The 20,585-nt window shown below is 45.8% G+C and overlaps 1 protein-coding gene across 1 annotated transcript in view; it reads right to left on the reverse strand.

Annotated features, from left to right (window-relative positions):
* The window catches only part of LOC129712107 (retinoic acid receptor RXR-alpha-A-like), a 72,988-nt gene that overhangs the window by 4,340 nt on the left and 48,063 nt on the right, over positions 1-20,585 (reverse strand). Inside the window, exons 5-11 of the mRNA XM_055660307.1 lie at positions 19,301-19,505; positions 14,194-14,220; positions 8,432-8,452; positions 8,020-8,137; positions 5,337-5,466; positions 2,538-2,670; positions 1,818-1,909 (exon numbers count right to left, since the gene is read on the reverse strand). Coding sequence (XP_055516282.1) covers positions 1,818-1,909; positions 2,538-2,670; positions 5,337-5,466; positions 8,020-8,137; positions 8,432-8,452; positions 14,194-14,220; positions 19,301-19,505 — 726 coding nt within the window. The remainder of the gene's footprint in view (positions 1-1,817; positions 1,910-2,537; positions 2,671-5,336; positions 5,467-8,019; positions 8,138-8,431; positions 8,453-14,193; positions 14,221-19,300; positions 19,506-20,585) is intronic.

The following is a 20,585-nucleotide window of genomic DNA, read 5'->3' on the forward strand; positions in this document are numbered from 1 at the left end:
CAGATTTACCACCCTCTGACTAAAGAAATTCCTCCTCATCTCTTTCCTAAAGGTAAGCCCTATAATTCTGAGGCTATGACCTCTGGTCCTAGACTCTCCCACTTGTGGAAGCATCCTCTCCACATCCACTCTATGCAAGCCTTTCACTTCCGTCTTTACACCTGTGACATTGCTCTCAGATCCCTCAGACCGACCGCTTGGTTCTCCTGCCACTTTGCCAAGGGGTAAATTACAGAAGACAATCCTAACACTGCTCGGGGAAAAGAAGAACAAACAGAAACCCGCGCGGTCTCAAGGAGAATGTCTCCACGACACAAAGTCTACATGCAGGGTCAGCCTGAAGAATACCAGCGATATATTTTTGATTCAATGTTCTCTCAGTCCCGCGCTGAAGAGTTTCAATCTGGAGTAGGTGTAGACTGGAGTTGGATTTAAACCTGCAGCATTCTGACCCTGGCGAGAAGCAGGGCCAAGTATCCATGGAAAGATAAGAGTGATAGGTAAGTCACACACTCATCTCCCCGCTACCTTCAGGTAGAAGGTACAGGAGACTGAAGACTGCAACGACCAGGTTCAGGAATAGCTACTTCCCCACAGCCATCAGACAAAACTCTGAACATTAATAGCCCATTATCTGTTATTTGCACTTTATCAGTTTATTTATTCATGTGTGTATATATTTATATAATAGAAACATAGAAAATAGGTGCAGGAGTAGGCCATTCGGCCCTTCGAGCCTGCACCGCCATTCAATATGATCATGGCTGATCATCCAACTCAGTATCCCGTACCTGCCTTCTCTCCATACCCCCTGATCCCCTTAGCCAGAAGGGCCACATCTAACTCCCTCTTAAATATAGCCAATGAACTGGCCTCAACTACCCTCTGTGGCAGAGAGTTCCAGAGATTCACCACTCTCTGTGTGATAAAAAAGTTCTTCTCATCTCGGTTTTAAAGGATTTCCCCCTTATCCTTAAGCTGTGACCCCTTGTCCTGGACTTCCCCAACATCGGGAACAATCTTCCTGCATCTAGCCTGTCCAACCCCTTAAGAATTTTGTAAGTTTCTATAAGATCCCCTCTCAATCTCCTAAATTCTAGAGAGTATAAACCAAGTCTATCCAGTCTTTCTTCATATAAGACAGTCCTGACATCCCAGGAATCAGTCTGGTGAACCTTCTCTGCACTCCCTCTATGGCAATAATGTCCTTCCTCATGCCTTTGTCCTATCAGGGACACATGACAATAAACTCTCTTGAATCTTGGATCTTGGATCTTGAGTGAATATAACAGAGCTAGAGGGGTTTCAAATTCGCAACTGACTGTAGGTGTGAGTAAAGTGAGTCACAACCTCTTTCCACAATGGTGGAAATATCAAAGACTAGGGGACAGAGCTTGATGGTGAGAGGGGCCAAGTATAAAGGAGACGCATGGCCAAGTTTTTCTTTCACTGAGTGTGGTGGGTGCCTGGAATACACTACCAGGGGTGGTGGTAGAAATGGATACTATAGTGGCTTTTAAGAGGCTTTTAGATAGGCACGTGGACATGCAGAGAATGGAGGGATAAGGATCACGAGATTAGTTTAACCTGGCATCATGTTCGGCACAGACATTGTGGACCAGTAGGCCTGACCCTGTGCTGTACTGGACTGTCCTGTGTCTTACGTGGAGCATTTCATTTAATTTTACAATATGTTACCGTGGTAACGAGTCACATAAAATGACTAGGTCACGATTCAAGGCAGTTCAGGCAGCCCTTTATGGAAGGAGGTTAACATCTGACAAGAGCTGCAGTAGTTGTACCTTGTTGCCCCTTACCTGGGTTAAAGAGCACAATCGCTCGCAAGCAGCCCAGTTCTGTCTTGTCCATTTGCATGTCCCGCATTTTAGAAACCAACTCGGTCAGAACTCTGGGGAAAAAGGAATTAAAAGTTCGATTTAAAACTCACCTGGCTCCATAAACAATCAGGGAATCCCGATTCCTCAAAAACTCCCCTTTTACATTTCCAACGCAGAATATACAACTTTCAAATAGCCCATCTCAATATCACGGACACATGAATTCCTCATCTCCCGAACCACATCCCAAATTTGGGTGGCACTTTGGCGCAGCGGCAGAGCTGTTGGCTTTCCTGCGCCAGAGACCCGGGTTCCAATCCCGACCATGGGTGCCACCTGTACGGAGTTTGTACATTTTCCTCGTGACCTGCGTGGGTTTTCTCCGGGATCTCCGGTTTCCTCCCACGCTCCAAAGACGTACAGGTTTGTGGGTTAATTGGCTTTGGTAAAAATTGTAAATTGCCCCGAGTGTGTGTAGGATAGTGTTGGTGTGTGGGGATCGCTGGTCGGCGCGGACTCGGTGGGTCGAAGGGCTTGTCTCCGCGCTGTATCTCTAAACTAAACTAAATTCCCCATCGCCAACCTCTTGCCCTGCAAACTGCAGCTGAAGATTTTAAACATTCTTTTCCCCCCCTGCTGATACCAAGGGCCACCTCTGACCCAGCAAGACACCAGCAGCCGGGTGATTAAAGTGCCCACCTGTCAAAGATGGCTCCCACTCCCGCACTGTGCGCGCTGTTCCGATGCACGTGGAGACCGGTCGCCAGCAGAATCCCATCTTTCACAGCGATGGATCGGTGCGAGAATGAAGCGATGAGCAGCTCATTCCAGCCTGTGGACGGAACATCAGGAATCCATTGAACTTGAAGACAGACTGCAGATATCTTCCACAATGCAGGCGGCCTTTCAAAACGAATCAACCGATAAAAGCTGGGGGCGAAGTCCCAATCCTCACCATTTACAAGGCACAAGCCAAGAACACAATGGAATAGACTCCACTTCCATTAACAGTCGGGGATCTCAACTCCACCCTTGCCGTTACATTATCTCATCATTTTTAGCATTCTGAGTATCCCCCTTCACAGCCACGAATCCATGGCTGATTGCAGCCATCCCTGAAGCTGCCCACTTCCCCATCTGAGGCTGGCCCATGTTAGAGAGTGTTTACATCTCTTCCCTCAGAGATCAGCAGCAATGAACTTCGAGATACTGGTGCCAGTAGACAGAGTCCCAATTTACTCTGACCCTGGGTCTCAGCAAGTGGTGGCACCACGGAAGGAGAGACGGACGTTGCCATAGAGGGAGTACAGAGACGGTTCACCAGACTGATTCCTGGGATGTCAGGACTTTCATATGAAGAAAGACTGGATAGACTCGGCTTGTACTCGCCAGAATTTAGGAGATTGAGGGGGGATCTTATAGAAACTTACAAAATTCTTAAGGGGTTGGACAGGCTAGATGCAGGAAGATTGTTCCCGATGTTGGGGAAGTCCAGAACAAGGGGTCACAGTTTAACGATAAGAGGGAAGTCTTTTCGGACCGAGATGAGAAAATCATTTTTCACACAGTGAATCTGTGGAACTCTCTGCCACAGAAGGTAGTTGAGGCCAGTTCATTGGCTATATTTAAGAGGGAGTTAAGAGGGGATCAGTGGGTATGGAGAGAAGGCAGGTACGGGATACTGAGTTGGATGATCAGCCATGATCATATTGAATGACGGTGCAGGCTCGAAGGGCCGAATGGCCTACTGCACCTATTTTCTATGTTTCTATGATTCTATGAGAGGGGGCACTGGGAGCGAGGGAATGGAGGGAGTTCTGCTCCGTGAGAAGATACACTTCCTACACATACTATGAAGCACAGAAAAACCTTGCTGGATCACTATCCAAAGTACTACTCCGAGTCAGAACGACATCTGGAATGGACAGGGTTTTCTTAAGAGGAAAGGCTTGGTAAACTAGCTTGTAACCATTGAAATTTAGAAGAATGAAGAGGGCTTGACTGAAACATTTAAGTTCCTTGACAAGATGGATGTCAAGATGTTGCCTCTTGTGGGAGAACCTAGAACTAGGGATCACTATTTAAAAATAAGCAATTGTCCATTTAAGACAAACTAAGATGTTTTTCTCTTTCAGAGGGTGTCGAATCTTTGGAACATTCTTCCTGAAAGGACAGTGGAAGCAGATTCTTCAAATAGTTTCACTGCAACGGGAGAGGTGCACTTGATAAGCAAGGGGATGAAAGTTTATTATTGGTCAATGGAAATGCATATTTGAGGTTACTGCCAGATTAGCCATGATGTTATTAAACAGTAGAACAGGATTACTCATGTTCCTGATTCATCTGGTGTATACTTTCAAATATGCTGGAAGGGATGAAATTCCCTATCGAAACCTATCTTCTCCATAAGGCAGCTTATATGCACCTGGATAACAAAGCTTTTGGCTAATGTTTCTAAGAAATAGGCTCCTAATGTTTCTATGTTGAACATGATGCAACGTGAAGCTAATCTCCTCTATCTGTACATGAGCTATGTCCCTCCATTCCCTGCATGTTCATGTGCCTATCTAAAACCCTCTTTAATGCCACTATTGTATGTCACTGATATTGAAATGCTGCCTGTCATTCATATATTATTAATGTACATAAATATTGGGGGGCAATTTGCAACAGCGTTGACAAACTACTAAGGAGATTTGGAGGTAGACACAAAACGCTGGAGTAACTTAGCGGGTGAGGCAGCATCTCTGGAGAGAAGGAATGGGCGCCGTTTCAGGCCGAGACCCTTCTTCAGACTGATGTCAGGGGAGGGGGCGGGACAAAGATAGAATGTAGTCGGAGGCAGTAAGACTGGTGGGAGAACTGGGAAAGGGAAGGGGATGGAGAGGGAAAGCAAGGGCTATCTGAAGTTAGAGGTCAATGTTCATACCGCCGGGGTGTAAACTACCCAACCGAAATATGAGGTGCTGTTCCTGAAATTTGCGCTGGGCCTCACTCTGACAATGGAGGAGGCCCAGGACAGAAAGGTCAAATTGGGAATGGGAGGGGGAGTTGAGGTGCTGAGCCACCGGGAGATCAGGTAGGTTAAGACAGACTGAGCGGAGGTGTTTAGTGAAACGATCGCCGAGCCTGCGCTTGGTCTCGCCGATGTAGAGAAGGAGATTTGGACGCAAGGATATGAACTTTAAAATTTAGATTCCACGCTGGGAAAAAGATTCTGACAGTCTACCCTGTCCACGCCTCTCATAATTTGTTACGCAAGGACGTCAGAAGAAGGGTCTCAACCCGAAACGTCACCCATTCCTTATCCGGAGATGCTGCCCGCCTCGCTGAGTTACTCCAGTATTTTGTGTCTATGGTCTATTATGTGGTATGGGTAATAGGTTTGGGAGAATTGGGAGGATGGTTGTTATGTTTGTTGGATTGAGGAGTTAGGATAGATAGGTACTATGAATGAGACACCAGCAGAGGTCAAAGGAAAAAAAAAAAGCTCCTTACCTGCCCTCAAAAGGATGACCTGGTCGTCCAACGGGAGCTCGGAGAAGTGTGGAATCCGCTTGGCCCACTCGACCAGAGTGAAAAGCTGTTTGTCAGCTGCTTGGCAGATGTTGGTAACTGGGTCATTCGGCTGGCCAGGAAAGATAATAGAAGATCACAGTAACACATAAGCTTTGGTCAGGATTCCCTGCAAATGCAGGCGGAAAGCTCCACAGCTGACTTACAGTTGCTTTCCATTCAAGAACAGGAAAAGGCCATGTTTGTGAATGAACCACGACAACACACACAGTGAATGGTCTGGATTAATAAGGGTTAATCTACAGGCCATTCTTTCCTCCAGTCTTTCCTGACCTTCAACCAATACGTACCAATCTAAGTCATGAAAGGGTCATCTGACCCAAAGGATCTTCAAGAGTTCCAGATATCTACTAACCTTAATGTGAAGGTCTCCTGATTTCATTCCTGAGTAAAATTGATTTAGTTTTGAGACTCTGCCCTTCTATAGCATCAAAAAAATTCGGAGAGGCGTGGACAGGGTAGACTGTCAGAACCCTTTTCCCAGCGGGGAATCTAAATTTTAAAGTTCATATCCTAATCCAAATCTCCTTCTCTACATCGGCTATTCTGGATTCCCTTTCCAGAAGAAATCTTTTCTCCAAAATAAGATTATCTAATTCATTTATGATTTTGAACATATTTTTAGATTAGATTTAGATCAGATTGGTGATACAGTGAGGAACCAGGCCCTTTGGCCCACCGAGTCCCTGCCGACCAACAAATTTCCAGTAGGTTTTGATTTTCATTTGCCATCCTGCATATAGAGACCCACTTGACTAGTACTTTATTCACCCACGCAAGCATCCGTTCCCACTACAACTGGAGCAACATGGCAGCAGGGCAATGAAAGATACCATGCTGGGGGGGAGGATATATCTAATCCATTTATTGCTTAAAACGGCTCTCAACTTTCTAATTAAGGATTGTTTACCGTCAGATGAAGGAAATACACAATAGAATTTGTTCCAAGCCGGGTTTAGGGGTAACATGTGGGGGATCTTCTTTACTCAGAGAGTGGTAGCTGTGTGGAATGAGCTTCCAGTGGAAGTGGTGGAGGCAGGCTCGATTTTATCATTTAAAAATAAATTGGCTAGGTATATGGACGGGAAAGCAATGGAAGGTTATGGTCTGAGTGCAGGTAGATGGGACTAGGTGAGAGTAAGTGTTCAGCACGGACTAGAAGGGCCGAGATGGCCTGTTTCCGTGCTGTAATTGTTATATGTTATATGTTATAAATAGCAATGACCAGCAATAACTGATGAACCCTGATGCAGGATTTTGACCCAAAAGTTAATGTTAGCAATGCTGACTGAGGGATGATATATTTGCCTCGACTTGAAGAACATCTCTTCTTGGAACAATGCATGGGATGTTTAACTTCCTCCTGAGAGGACGGGTGGAGCTGGGGCTTAATGGCACAATCTGGAACAATGCAAAACCACAAATCAGTGGTAGCATTGACGGAGTGCTGATCAGTAGTGCGATAAATGCAGAGCAGAGACCGGGATTTATTGCCGGAGCAAGTGCGGGGATTTGTTGCCACCCCGTGTTAGCGGCGATGGCACCCAGGATTTATTTATCTCACAGCTTGAGCACGGGGATTAGTCACGCAACGTAGACACTGGAATTAATGACTTTATCGTGTAAAAGAGGGCGCTGGAATTTATTGCCACCACGTTCTGCAGTGTCGGAACTAAAACCTGAAGCAAAAATAAACAAACTGCCAGGCGAACACCACCTCTGGGCAGAAACGAACTGTTGACATTTTGGGTCAAAATCCTGCATCAGGGTTCATCAGTCATGTGAAAGGGCCTTGACCCCAAAACATCGACAATCCTTCCCCCGCCCCCTGTAGATAGATACTGCCCAACCCACTGAGTTCCTCCAGCAGTTTGCATTTTGCTCCAGATTCCAGTGCCTGCATCTCCACAGTATTGCCGTGACACTGGGATTTGTTTCCATTTTGTGTGGGGACTGGAATTGATTAGCAGAGCATGCTTACAGAGGGATTGTTGTCGGGTGCAGATCCAGGGATTTATTCTACCATAGGAATGTAACAGCCCTGGAGGCGACCACTGAGTCTGAGCCATGACCACATCACGTGGGCTGTTTTTGAAATGCATTACATTTTCAATCAACCACAATTTCTCTTTCAGTGCTGTGCCTGCAGGAAGCAGGATTTATCAGGGTGCACTGTGACTACAGTTGAGGTAAGAGAGAGATACAGCACAGAAACAGGCCCTTCGGCCCACCGATCCCATGCCGACCAGCAATCCCCATTACACTAGCACTATCCTACACACTAGGGACAAAAATTGTATATTGTATACCAAAGCCAATTAACCTACAAACGTGTACGTCTTTGGAGTGTGGGAGGAGGGTCCGGGGAAAAACCACGCGGTGATGTGGAGAACATACACACCCCGTACAGACAAGAACCCGTAGTCAGGATCGAACCCAGGTCTCTGGCGCTGTAAGGCAGCGATTCTACCACTGCACCACCATGCCTCCAGGTACTATGATTCGTAGCAGTGGTGTGTGTGTGTGCGTGTGCGTGTGTGCGTGTGTGTGTATGTGTGTGTGTGTGTGTGTGTGTGTGTGTGTGTGTGTGTGTGTGTGTACTCACTGAGCTGCTGCCCATTCCGAGGTTGGAGTCGATGTAAGTCTCAGTCTTGGGCTCAACAGCCAGCTCGGCCTCCACTATCTTCTCCACTGGCATGTCCTCATTTTTGCTTTTATTTTGTCTTATTCTCTCCACGCTGAGCTGTGGATTCTGTATTTGCCAGGACATATATTGGCCTCCTCCACTGTCAGAGTAAGGCCACATACAAATTGGAGGAACAGCACCTCATATTCGCTTGGGCAGCTTAGAACCCTAACGGTAAGAACGTTGATTTCTCCAATTTCAAGTAACCCCTGCATTCCCCTCCCCCTCTCTAGCACCCTAGTAGTCCTACTTGTTCCCTGTTTGCATCCTTGTATCCCTCGTTATCACCTCTTCCCCAGCCAACAATAGGCCATTGTGGGCTCCACCCTACCTTGCTTTGTTCTCGCCTTTTCTTACCCCCCAATTCCCTCCCCTTTATTTTTCGGTCTGAAGAAGGGTCCCGACCTGAAACGTCACCCATCCTTTTCCTCCAGGGATGCTGCCTGACCCGCTTTAGTTACTCCAGCACCTTGTTTCTATCTGCGGATTCCATTTTTGCAGGGCAGCCTTCAGCGGGCATGTCCAACTCACTAAAGTGAGCTGGTGTAGCACAGTCCAATCTTATCCTCAACCCATGTCCATAAATATTGGATAGTGAATCAGATCCACTCCTCGCCTCCGTCAGAGGAAGTTACACCAAACAGTGACCCAGGACCGAATTTTAGAGGAGTGAGGAGACCAACTAGTCAGCATCTGGCCAGGCTGCCACATGGGAATCCCGCAACTTATAGGTTCCCCACCAAGTGGCACAAGGTTACAAGTTAGAAGGGTAAGGTCTGTCCTTCGTACATCCTGGAACTGCCACCTAACATCTCCACGGGAGTACCTTCACCAGAGAAGCTGCAATAGTTCAATGTGGCAGCTCCCTGCAATCGTTGCTTAAGGCCCTTAAGGATGGCAAGCATTTGTGGGACCTTGCCAGCAAATCACAGAACCAAACAAAGTGGTACGCCTCCCGCTATCAGCCGGGCCTGACCCTCATCTAATCCTCAAGATGCACTGCAAGGATTCTGTTGACAGGGAATGTCATGTTCCAATGCACTTTCCCCCAGTTAACAGTTGAATCTTAAAAGATGCAAAATAAAACACAGAACACGAGCATTCACACAATTCACAAGTTGACAATGTTTGTTGAGAACTGCTCAGATCCTTCTCCTCTGTACACGGACAAGTTACAAATGCAAAAATACTTCTGGCCGGGCCTCTGCTGGAGTGTATTATCTGATTCCAACGCCCACACTTTGGGAAAGATGTCAAGCGCTTGGAAACGGCACAGACGATTTGCTTTGATTTAACCAGGGATCATTTCAAATATGTACCAAAACTGGAGAGGTCAGGGCTACTTCACTTCAGATCAGCAGGTCAGGTTATGGAGAGATTTAGCAGTAGTCAACATGGTAGCATTTTAGAAAGAATAAATAAGTTACTGGTTTAAGAAACATTTAGGATAGGATAGATTTAGAAGGATAATGGCCAAACACAGGCGGGTGGGACTAGTGTAGATGGGACATGTTGGTCGGTGTGGGCAAGTTGGGCTGAAGGGCCTCTTTTCACGCTGTATGACTCTATGACTGTACTGATCCCACTGGCAGGAGGAATTGCAACCAAATGAAAAAGAATGATCAAAATCGATGAACAGGTCGGGGGGGGGGGGGGTGAAGAGCAAAAGAGCAAGCAAAAGTAGCGAATTACTCTCCCAAGATCTTGCACACCATGGATCATATGCCTTCCTCTATGCAGCAAGATACACGCGCTGAGTCAAGGAGGCCGTCTGGAATCTTATGCACAGCTGAGATCCCAAACACAAATTCCAAGTAGAAGAACAACAAGAGTCGGGAGCAGGCAACAACAGTCACAGTCCAGAGACAGAACATGTAGAAATAGTGTGTCACAGAGAGGCAAAGATGTTTGCAGAAAAGTAGATGAGGACTTGCACGATTTGAAAACAAGGATGAAAATTTTGAAAATTAAAATGAAAACTCCCAAGAGGGAATTCAATAGACATTTGAAAAGTAAAAATTTTTTAGGAAAAAGAGCAAGGGGTTGGTTTTAATTGAACAGCGCCTGTTAACTGTCAGTGTAGGCTTTCATCTGTGCTTTAAGATTCTATGCGCATGAAGTCCCAGATCAACTGTATATACCTCCATTTCACCGTTTAGGTCTCTTGTTTCCCTTTCCCCTGACTTTCAGTCTACAGAAGGGTCTCGACCCGCAACGGCATCTATTCCTTTTCTCCAGCGATGCTGTCTGACCCGCTGAGTAACTACAGCTTTTTGTGTCTATATGTTGTGTTAAACTTAACTTGGAGTGAGTCGGTGGTATTTGGTAAATGATGCATGGGGCCCACTGAAAGGAGAATTCAACGGTGATTCTCAATTTAAACAGTGGTGTGCAGTGTAGTCAGCAAAACGGGAATTAACATGAAGCAAACACCGCCTGACAGGTGTGGGAACAGGCTTCTCACAAGGAAGTAGACACGTTCCTCTATTTAAACGGATCCCTGGCTATAAATAAAATAAAACTCAATAGGAGTCTCCTAACACACCCCCACTAACAGCCAGCCACCCTCTTGGCCTGATCTAATCTGTCGCTCTCTGTTGGCAGGCTGCAATCTCAAACATCCCCTGGCGATTTGATGATCACCTCATAAATTCCTCTCTCACTTAGTTATCGCCCCATCACTCAGCACAGAGTGAGGCTGCTGTGATTGCAGGCTCTCAATATGGAGCAGCCATTCCAGCTTCAGCGCTTGCTCTAGGGAAAGACTTGTATCATATCCGAAGTTAAGGAAATGTGTGTGTAATAAAAGATCCCAAGACATTTCAAAGGGAGGTCGCCAGACAAAATCTGACACCTCACCAGATAACGAGACTAAAAGGTTAATCAAAGGTGAATTGTGGTGCAGCTTTGAAGGAGGGGGAATATAGCGAAGGAATTTTAGCTTTTCCCCAACATAGCTGAAGGCATAACCACCAGTAAGGAAGCAATTAAAACATGGTTAGGGGCAAAAGCCCAGAATGAAAGGAGCACAAAGATCGTAGAGGATTACAGGGCTGCGGGAGATTTTTTGAGTTGTGTATAGATTTTAAAACAAGAGAGAGAATTTAAAATTACATTGAAGCAGGCCAAGGTCAAAATGTGTGCAAGAATAACAGCTCCTTTCTGTGCTTTATGACTCTGACATTGGTGGGATGGGTGAATGGAGCTCTGTATCAATTAGGGAAGATGAGGCTTGGATGAATCGCAACAAGAGAACCTCGGAATATACAAACCCTGGAGTACCAAATTTTATATGCGTATATAAAATGTCGCCAAATAAAAATCAACTCTAATATTACCTCATGAATAACTCAGCCCACTCCTTTGCTGCCAGCTTTCAATCACCCCCATCACATCCCTCTACAGCCACCAATCCGCTGCCTCTTCACCAATGCAAACCATCCAGTTCCTACAACACTCCCGAAACACAAATTGCCCAATTTCTCCTTCCCATCCACGTCACTATTCTCCCCATCAATACACTTCTCTCCTCACGCTCGTCTCATCCTCTTCCCAAACAATGCCGAGCTGCCCCGAGGTTTATTATTAGAGAGCCATGGAGACAGATTAATACAGCATGGAAACAGACCCTTCGACTCGACTTGCTCATGCCAACCAACATGCCCCATCTACAGTAGTTCCATCAGCCTACTTGTTCCATATCCCTCTAAACCAATCCTATCAAGTACGTCTAAATGTTTCTTAAATGTTGTGATAGGACCTACCTCAATGACCTCCTTCAGCAACTTGTTCCATACACCCACCACCCTTTGTGTAAAAAAGTTACTCCTCAGGTTCCCATTAAATCTTTCCCCTCTCACCTTAAACCTATATCCTCCTGTTTACTCTGGGCAAAAGACTGTATGTTTATCTAATCGATTTCTCTCTCACAATTTTGCATACCTCTATAAGATCACACCTCATCCTCCTGTCCTCCAAGGAATAAAGTCCTAGCCTGCTCAGCCTCTTCCCCATAGCTCAGTCCCTCGAGTCTGGTGAGAAGGCAGGAACAGGGTACTGAATGAGGATGATTAGCCATGATCACAGTGAATGGCGGTGCTGGTTTGAAGGGCCGAATGGCCTTACTTCTGCACCTATTGTCTATATATGCCAGTAAATCTTCTCTCGACTCTTTCTGAACCCTTTCAAGCTTGACAACATCTTTCCTACATCATAGTGAGCAAAACTGTACTCACACTATACTCCAATGTGGCCTCACCAACTAATGTCTTACACAAGTGTAACATGGCCTCACAACTTCTATACTCAATACTCTGACTGATGAAAGCATTCTTTATCACCCTATCCACCCTATTCTTCAGTAACATCACAACTCAATAGATTATCCTCTCTGTTGCTGTAACTAAGGGTAACATTATGATGTTGCAATGGCAGAGAGCATTAGTTTTTTTAAATCAAAAAAAGAAAATTGTTCAATTAATAAAAATAATATTTCCAATACAATAAAACAAAATAGAACCCACCACCATAATACAAGATAAACAAATATACTAAATAAACTACGATACAACGATGTTACAATCCTTGTCAAGGATGCATTCAACCCCCCCGCGGTGCCCAGCGGTCCCGGAAATCCCCCAGGGCGCCCGTGGACAGCGCGTCGTCCCTGTCTAACACCACCCGGGCGGGCACGGAGGTAACCCCGGAAAAGGGACAGGAAGCCGGCTCGGGAACAGCCTTCTTCCGCCTTCGTAACCAGCTTTTTCTTTTAATGTAAAATCAAAACCGTGGTGACACACCCACCACATCATTACAAAGTCACCAAACTATTCAAACATTAAATCACAAACAACCAAGTTGCAAATAACACCACCTGGCACGCGCGGACCTAACCCCGGTAAAGGGGCAAGCAGCATCTGGCTCGGGCAAAGCCCTCTCCCGCCTGGCGCTGTGACTCGCGGATGGCCAGCTTGGCCAGGCCTAGGAGCAACCCAACCAGGACATCTTCGGCCCTGCCCGCTCCCTACATCCCGTCAGCGGTCCTCCGGTCACTGACCACAGAGCCGCTCCGCCCCCTGGTGGTGGTGGTGTTCCTGGCCCTCCGCACCCTGGATACAAGGGACTCTACTGGTCCCTCTACCCTCAACAGGAACGACGCTGCTCTTGGTCTTGGCATCGTCCTCCAGGTCTTCCAAGAAGGACATGAGCTAACGCCGGTCGTTCCCCTACACCCCCTTGCCCGTCGCCCTCCTTTTGAGGATGAGGTTCAGCGAGCTGGTGAGCCCGTGTAAATTTGGCCACCGGAAGGAGGCCAGTCTGGGCCGATGTTGGGCTCCTTCGGTGGCGGCGATGAACTGGTGGATTTGCCCCACTGGAATGTGCGGAGTGGCGTTGGGCGGGTGGGGACAGAGAGCATCTTGGTGCACCCAAATAACTACACAGGAATTGGTTCAAATGTCCATGCTTCATTACCTCACTGTCATTGTATTTATTTATTTATTCCACATTTAGTATTTTGGAACATCTTTAAATTATGCATCTATTGGCTGTTAGATGTAAAGACAAGGAACTGCAGATACTGGTTTACAAAAAAAGGCAAAATGCTGGAGAAACTGAGCGGGTCTGGCAACATTTCTGGAGGTTTCGGGCCAGGACCCTTCTTCAGACTGACTCCGAGTTACTCCAGCACAGAGCCTTTTATTGCCGGTTTGATGTGGAGGCACAACAGGGTGTCAGGGGCTATGGGGTGAAGGCAGGAGATTTGGGTTGAGAGGAAAAGATAGATCAGCCATGATTGAATGGTGGAGTAGACTTGATGGGCCGAATAGCCTAATTCTGCTCCTAGAACTTATGACATGTCAGATGCCACTATGTGAAGCACTATGTTACAGGCCACTCGCTATCCTTATTTCCATCTGAGGGCTTTCTGCCAAGAGCCTCCCTGTGCAACAAAACATCTGGTGCCTCTGTCGGGGATTCCTCCACCGCTCCCCAGCGCTGCTGCCGTCCAGTTTCCTGTGCTGATTGCTGGTACGTGCAGGCTGGCACAAGGCAGTCTGCTGCAAGAAGCTGCTCCTGGCGCAGGCATCAGACGGCTGCCCTCTCTCTCTCTCTCTCTCTCTCACCAGGCTGCCAGCAACCGGCAGGAGCAAACACTCGCACTACAGCTTGCTGCTCCTTGGTTAGTACACAGCAGCACTGTTCCAAAAGCCCATGCGACCAGCCGCTTTCTGAAAGGCACGATAGCCCACGTTCACACTCGGGCATCCCTAACCAGCCTCTCAGTGGCTCCACTGCCTAGTCCACACCCTGACCCCCACCAATCCCAACCTAACCAGCTGTGGAGCACATTTAAGATCGTTGGCCCCAGGCCAGCAAGTACTGACTTTCATTAAATAACATATACAAATTGTTCTAATGAAACTCTGACCGACTTCCTGAGGCATGTCACAATTTGATTAGTAATGGCTACATTTCCTCTATTCGTTAATCCATTCAGCTAATTAATCTCAATTTAAAAATTCAAAGCATTTTCATCGGTTGCATACAATCGCAGCATCAATCTGTCCAAGTCACATTCTCTCCCTGTTTTTCCCTCTGCACTATTCGATGTTTCTCCAGCAACCTCATCTGATCCTATCAGGTTAATGTTCACAATACTCCCCATCAGCGCACCACTTTCAGCACAAGCTCCCACTGCAAGCTGTGAAGTGATCATAAATTGATGCAATTAATATTGTCAGGCTGTCTAACCATGGGAGCCAGAACATCTTCAAAAGCTATTGCATCAAAATATCACCCAATGCCATACTACTGGGCTAGAGTGCAAGTCTGTGAGGTCGTGCTAAAGGGTAGTCTTGGTACATCTTTACAAACAACCAGTGTGGCCTCAGTTCTGAGCAACATGCTATAGGATGTCAAACTAATGGACAGGGGGAGGGAGAGAAGTGTGGATGAGGATCACTGCCACCTGGATGAGATTTTTAGTTTAATTTAGAGATACAAAATGTGGATACAGGCCCTTCAGCCCTCACTGAGTCCACGCCGACCTGCGATCCCCGCACATTAACTCTATCCTACACACTAGAGACAAGTTACAATTACACCAAGCCAATTAACCTACAGACCTGTAAGGCTTTGGAGTGTGGGATGAAGCTGAAGATCTCGGAGACAAGTCACGAGGAGAACATATCAACTCGGTAAAGACTGCACCCGTAGTCAGAATCCAACCCGGGTCTCTTGCGCTGTAAGGCAGCAACTCTACCGCTGTGCCACCGTGCCTCCCTATTGGCGATTAGGATCGTTTATTTTCCTCAGAGCACGGATTAGTGGAGACAAATTAGAAATATACAAAACCACACCATCTCTAGAGAAAATATGGAGAGAATGCTGTGTCTAGAAAATGAATCAATCCAACATTATGGAATTTAAATGAACAGGTCAAAAGATGCAGGGGCAGGAGGAGAAGCTACATCTTCAGCTGTTACTGTTAAGATCTGAATGGACCAGCTGATGGGATGGTAGAACCTGGTCCAAGTGAAACCTTCACAGAACATCTGCATGTGTATATGTATTCGAAGAGAACTAATCTGCAGGAACAAGAAGAAAATTGTAATATATAGGAAGGAACTGCACATGCTGGTTTAAACCGAAGAGAGACATAAAATGCTGGAGTAACTCAGCGGATCAGGTAGCATCTCTGGAGTAAAGGAGCAGGTGATGTTTGGGGTCGAGACCCTTCTTCAGATTGAGAATCAGGGGAAAGGGAAACAAGAGAAAACTTAATAGACAGGACTAATCTCGACAGCGCCATTAAATCACCAACATAGTCACAACACGCACAAGAGTCCTCCTTTTGTCGCAACCTATAGATCTCTGAACTGTTTCACCAGAAGGAAGGATTAATAACAAGATTATACAAACTTAATGGGTTTGGCAATAGATCCAGAGTTGGGAATGCAATTTTTTTTTAAATAAAGGGAAAAGGGTAACTAAAGAGAGAGTGGGGCCTCTCAGGAATAAAATCAGTCACCTCTGTGTGGAGCCACAGGAGATGGGCAAGGTCCTCAATGAGTATTTCTCCTCTATATTTACCGAGGAGAAAGACAGTAGGACAGAGGAAATTGGAGCAGTCACTGGAAGTGTCATGAGAGCAGTCAGTGTTACTGTCGAGGAGGTACTGACGGTACTGTCGTGTTTGAAGTTAGACAAATCTCCGGGGACCTGATTAGGTATATCCGAGGACAATGTGGGAAACCAGAGAGGAAATTGCGGGAGCCCTAGTTGAAATTTAAGAGTCGTCCTTAAATGCAGGCGAGGTGCCAGAGGATTGGAGGTTAGCAAATGTTGCCCCTTTTTACAAAAGGGTTGCAGGAAAAATGCTGGGAACTATAGGCCGGTGAGTTTAACATCTGCAGTTGGTAAGTTACTGGACAGTATTCTGAGGGATATGATATACAGGCATTTGGATGGGCAAGGGCTGATTAGGGACAGTCAGCATGGTTTTGTATGTGGGAGGTCGTGTCTCACAAATCTGATGTTGCTTCTCAGAAAGGAGGCCTGTGACTAGTGGTGTGCAACAGGGTTCGTTGCTGGGCCCATTACTGTTTGTCATCTACATTAATGATTTGGATGAGAACATACAGGGCAAGATTAGCAAGTTTGCTGAGGATACAAAAGTTAGTGGTTTTGCAGATAGTGAAGATGGTTGTGAACAGGATCTGGATCGATTGGCCAGTTGGGCGGAGGAATGGTTGATGGAATTTAATACAAAGTAGTATGAGGTGCTCCATTTTGGGACGTCGAATAAGGGCAGGGCCTACACAGTAAATGATAGGGCTCTGGGGAGTGTTGTAGAGCAGAGGGATCTAGTAGTATGGTTCCATGAAGATCGAGTCGCAGGTAGATATGGTGGTCAAAAGGGCTTTTGGCCTTCATCAGTCAGAGTATTGAGTATCGAAGTTGGGAGGTCATGTTGCAGTTGTATAAGACGTTGGTGAGACCGCATTTGGAATATTGTGTTCAGTTCTGGGATCCATGTTATAGGAAAGATATTGTCAAGCTTGAAAAGGTTCAGAAAAGATTTACGAGGATGTTGCCAGGACTAGAGGGTATGAGCTATAGGGAGAGGTTGAGTAGGCTGGGTATTCCATGGAGCGTAGGAGGATGAAGGGAGATCTTATAGAGGTTTACAAAATCATGAGAGGAATAGATTGCGTAGATGCACAGTCGTTTACCCAGAGTAAGGGAATCGAGGACCACATAGGTTCAAGGTGAAGGGGAAAAGATTTAATAGGAATCCGAGGGGTAACTTTCTCACACAGACGGTGGTGGGTGTGTGGAACAAGCTGTCAGAGGAGGTAGTTGAAGCTGGGACTATCTCATCATTTAAGAAACAGTTGGACAGGCACATGGATAGGACAGGTGTGACGGGGTATGGACAAGCGCAGGCAAGTGGGGGTAGTTGGGACATTGTTGGCCGGTGTGGGCATTGGGCCAAAGGGCCTGTTTCCACACTGTATCACTCTATGACTCCAATGTAATCTATTTCCATTTTCATGAACTAAAATCCACTGGCTGGAATGGTAATGGGCGATTCAACAGCAATTGGCACAAGAGAATTGAATAAATGCTTGAAAATTCCCGAGCCTTGAGCAAAAATCCAATGTTAAGCTCTTCAAAGAACCAGCATTGGCATGGTGGGCCAAATGGCCTCCTCTCGTGCTTTAAAATTCAATCACATATCTGATTAGTGAAACGACCTTTTAGTGACCTAACATTACACGGTTCATCGCTAGGACACTGCCAGGTTATGGACACTAGTAAAGTCATGTTGTCACTGAAAGCTTTCCCCTTGCAATCACTGGCCATGTTTCACACACCCAGCAGTGGAAGACAAGTATAGCAGATGACATTTGTGTGCCTCTGGAATGGATCAGCAGACAATGTGAAACCTGCAAATCACTGGCGTAAACATAGAAGAAATAAACAATCACTTAAATCAGCCCTTCGCGGGAACATGTTGTGAACGTGACCCACTGTAAGAGAGCTAGTATAGATTATGATTACAGTCTTAATATTCACCTTTGACAGAGATATCTCCATAACTTGGTACTGGAGCCGGTCTGTGCATCAGCATTGGGAACAGCAGCTAGATTACCGAATGTATTCACTGTCAGCAAACCACACGAGGGGCACCAACACAGTGCAAGTGATACCTCCCTTCTCAGCCCACATCCCAAACAGTGACAGATGCTGCACTCATCTTCTGATTACAGGTATCGAGCAGTGTTACACTCTGGTCACAGAATTCATAATCACCTCTGCCTTGATTAAAAGGCCGAGTTTGCAGACAACACTTGGGAGTCATTCTCCGTTACGTGTGCACGTACTCTGCCTGAGGAGGCCAGCCCCATTCTGGAGCTGGAGGTCAAGGACAGCCCTTGGTAAAGAACTGGAGGCCGAGAAGTGAACGAGAGAAGGAGAACAAATCCTTAAGTTAATCAAAATCGTGCTGGGGCTCTTTTTGAAAAGTAGGAAAACGTTAATTTAAGAGAAGAAAGAAAGCAAGTAAATAACTAACTGTGCACATGTAGAGAGCAAACTCTACATCACATAGAAAGGTGTCATTCTTGGCTCATGAAGATTCAGCTGATCTCTGTCAAGGCAATGTTAGCAATGCTCTTTGCCTCACATTTCACTGTACGTTAATTGGTAAATGTGACATTTAAATTGAATCTTGAATCTTGCCTGACAAATGAATGGAAATATCAACGTGAATTTCTGCTCTCAATCACCGGCTTTGACCCCCAGGTTAGAGATGGGGATATCGGCCAGAGTTGTGGCCGCTAATCACAATCTTGTAATTTCTGCTGAAACATGGGCTAAATTTTAATATCAGCATCCCACCCATGTTCGGACTTGATCCTAGACCTTTACTGACATCAAGGCATCATTGGTTTGGTTTCTATTCTTTAAATCACATCCCCAGGACAGGCTAGAGCGAGGGTCTGGTTGTGGGCATACAGGAGAGGAAGGGGGTGTGGAGGGGGGGAAGGGGGTGAAAGAATAAAACTACACACCAGGTGGCACCTTGGAGCTGCATAGGTGGTTTCAGTGTTGATTATTCTGCAATAAAGCTGCACGTCACCAAGAGCCTCCGCAGAGTGAGCCCTGCACACGTCCCTTAGCCTAACTAGACACACCTCTGAAGTCTGCGCCCATACCTTCCCGCTTCATCCCCATGGCTAGACACTTCTGGTAGCGGCAGTACTGGCACCGGTTACGCTGACGCTTGTCAATGATACAGTCCTTGTTATCACGGCAATTGTAGGTAAGGTCTTTGCGCACTGTGCGTTTGAAGAATCCTTTGCAACCTTCACAACTGTAAACGCCGTAATGCTTGCCTGAAACAATGAAAGGGAATATTGTTAATACTGAGTGTGAAACCATGGAACATAACTATAGAAGATAGGCACAAAAAGCTGGAGTAACACAGCGGCTCAGCTTTTTGTTTACTTATGTTTACTTATGTTTGGTTACTTCATATATGAAGTTTGTATGTGTATAATAGTTGTATGTATATATATGTCTGTAGGTATTATGGGAAATTGACTGGGGTAGTATTATTATTATTAATTAATTGATTTTTAAATATGGTAGAAGTGTTGGGGAAAAGGGGTGAGATTTAATAAGTTATTCTTCTTCTCACTCCTTTTCGAGCTTGTACAGACACAGAGTTGGACATTGGAAATTTGCTTTGTGTTCTTTTCATTGCTTGTAAATATTGATTGTAATGTCCAATTGTTTGATAATTTCGATTTTGTTACTATCAATGTCTTTAATGTCTTTACTTGTTCGGAATAAATAATATAAATAAATAAATAACTTCAGTTTAAAACAGTTTCTTCCATAACATAAATACAGCATCAGCAACTCATCCTTGAGAGAGAGAGAGAGCGCCTTTAATATGAAATAACTTTGGACGTACGTACTCTGCTCACCTTTGAACCAAGAATAACAAATCCCACACCATGCTGATCATGCTCTTGCACTCCAGAAATTGGATAAACAATTGAACGAAAATATTTGCAGGTTTAAGAGAAAACATCAGACAAGTGGGACTCGAAGATAAACACAAAATGCTGGAGTAACTCAGCGGGTCAGACAGCATCTCTGGACAGAAGGAATAGGTGACATTTCGGGTCTTGACCTTTATTCATACTGAGAGTCAGGGGAAAGGGAAACGAGAGGTATAGATGGTGATGGAGAGAGATATAGGACAAAATGAACGAAAGATATGCAAAAAAGTAACGATGAAGGAAACGGGCCATTGTGGGCTAGGAAACAATGACAGCCTATATATCGTTCCCCTTTCCCGACGCTCAGTCTGAAGAAGGGTCTCGATCCAAAACGTCACCCATTCCTTTTCTCCAGAGATGCTGCCTGACCAGCTGAGTTACTCCAGCTCTTTGTGTCTATGTTCG

This window comes from Leucoraja erinacea, chromosome 31 (genome assembly GCF_028641065.1).
Source record: "Leucoraja erinacea ecotype New England chromosome 31, Leri_hhj_1, whole genome shotgun sequence".
NCBI lineage: Eukaryota > Metazoa > Chordata > Chondrichthyes > Rajiformes > Rajidae > Leucoraja > Leucoraja erinaceus.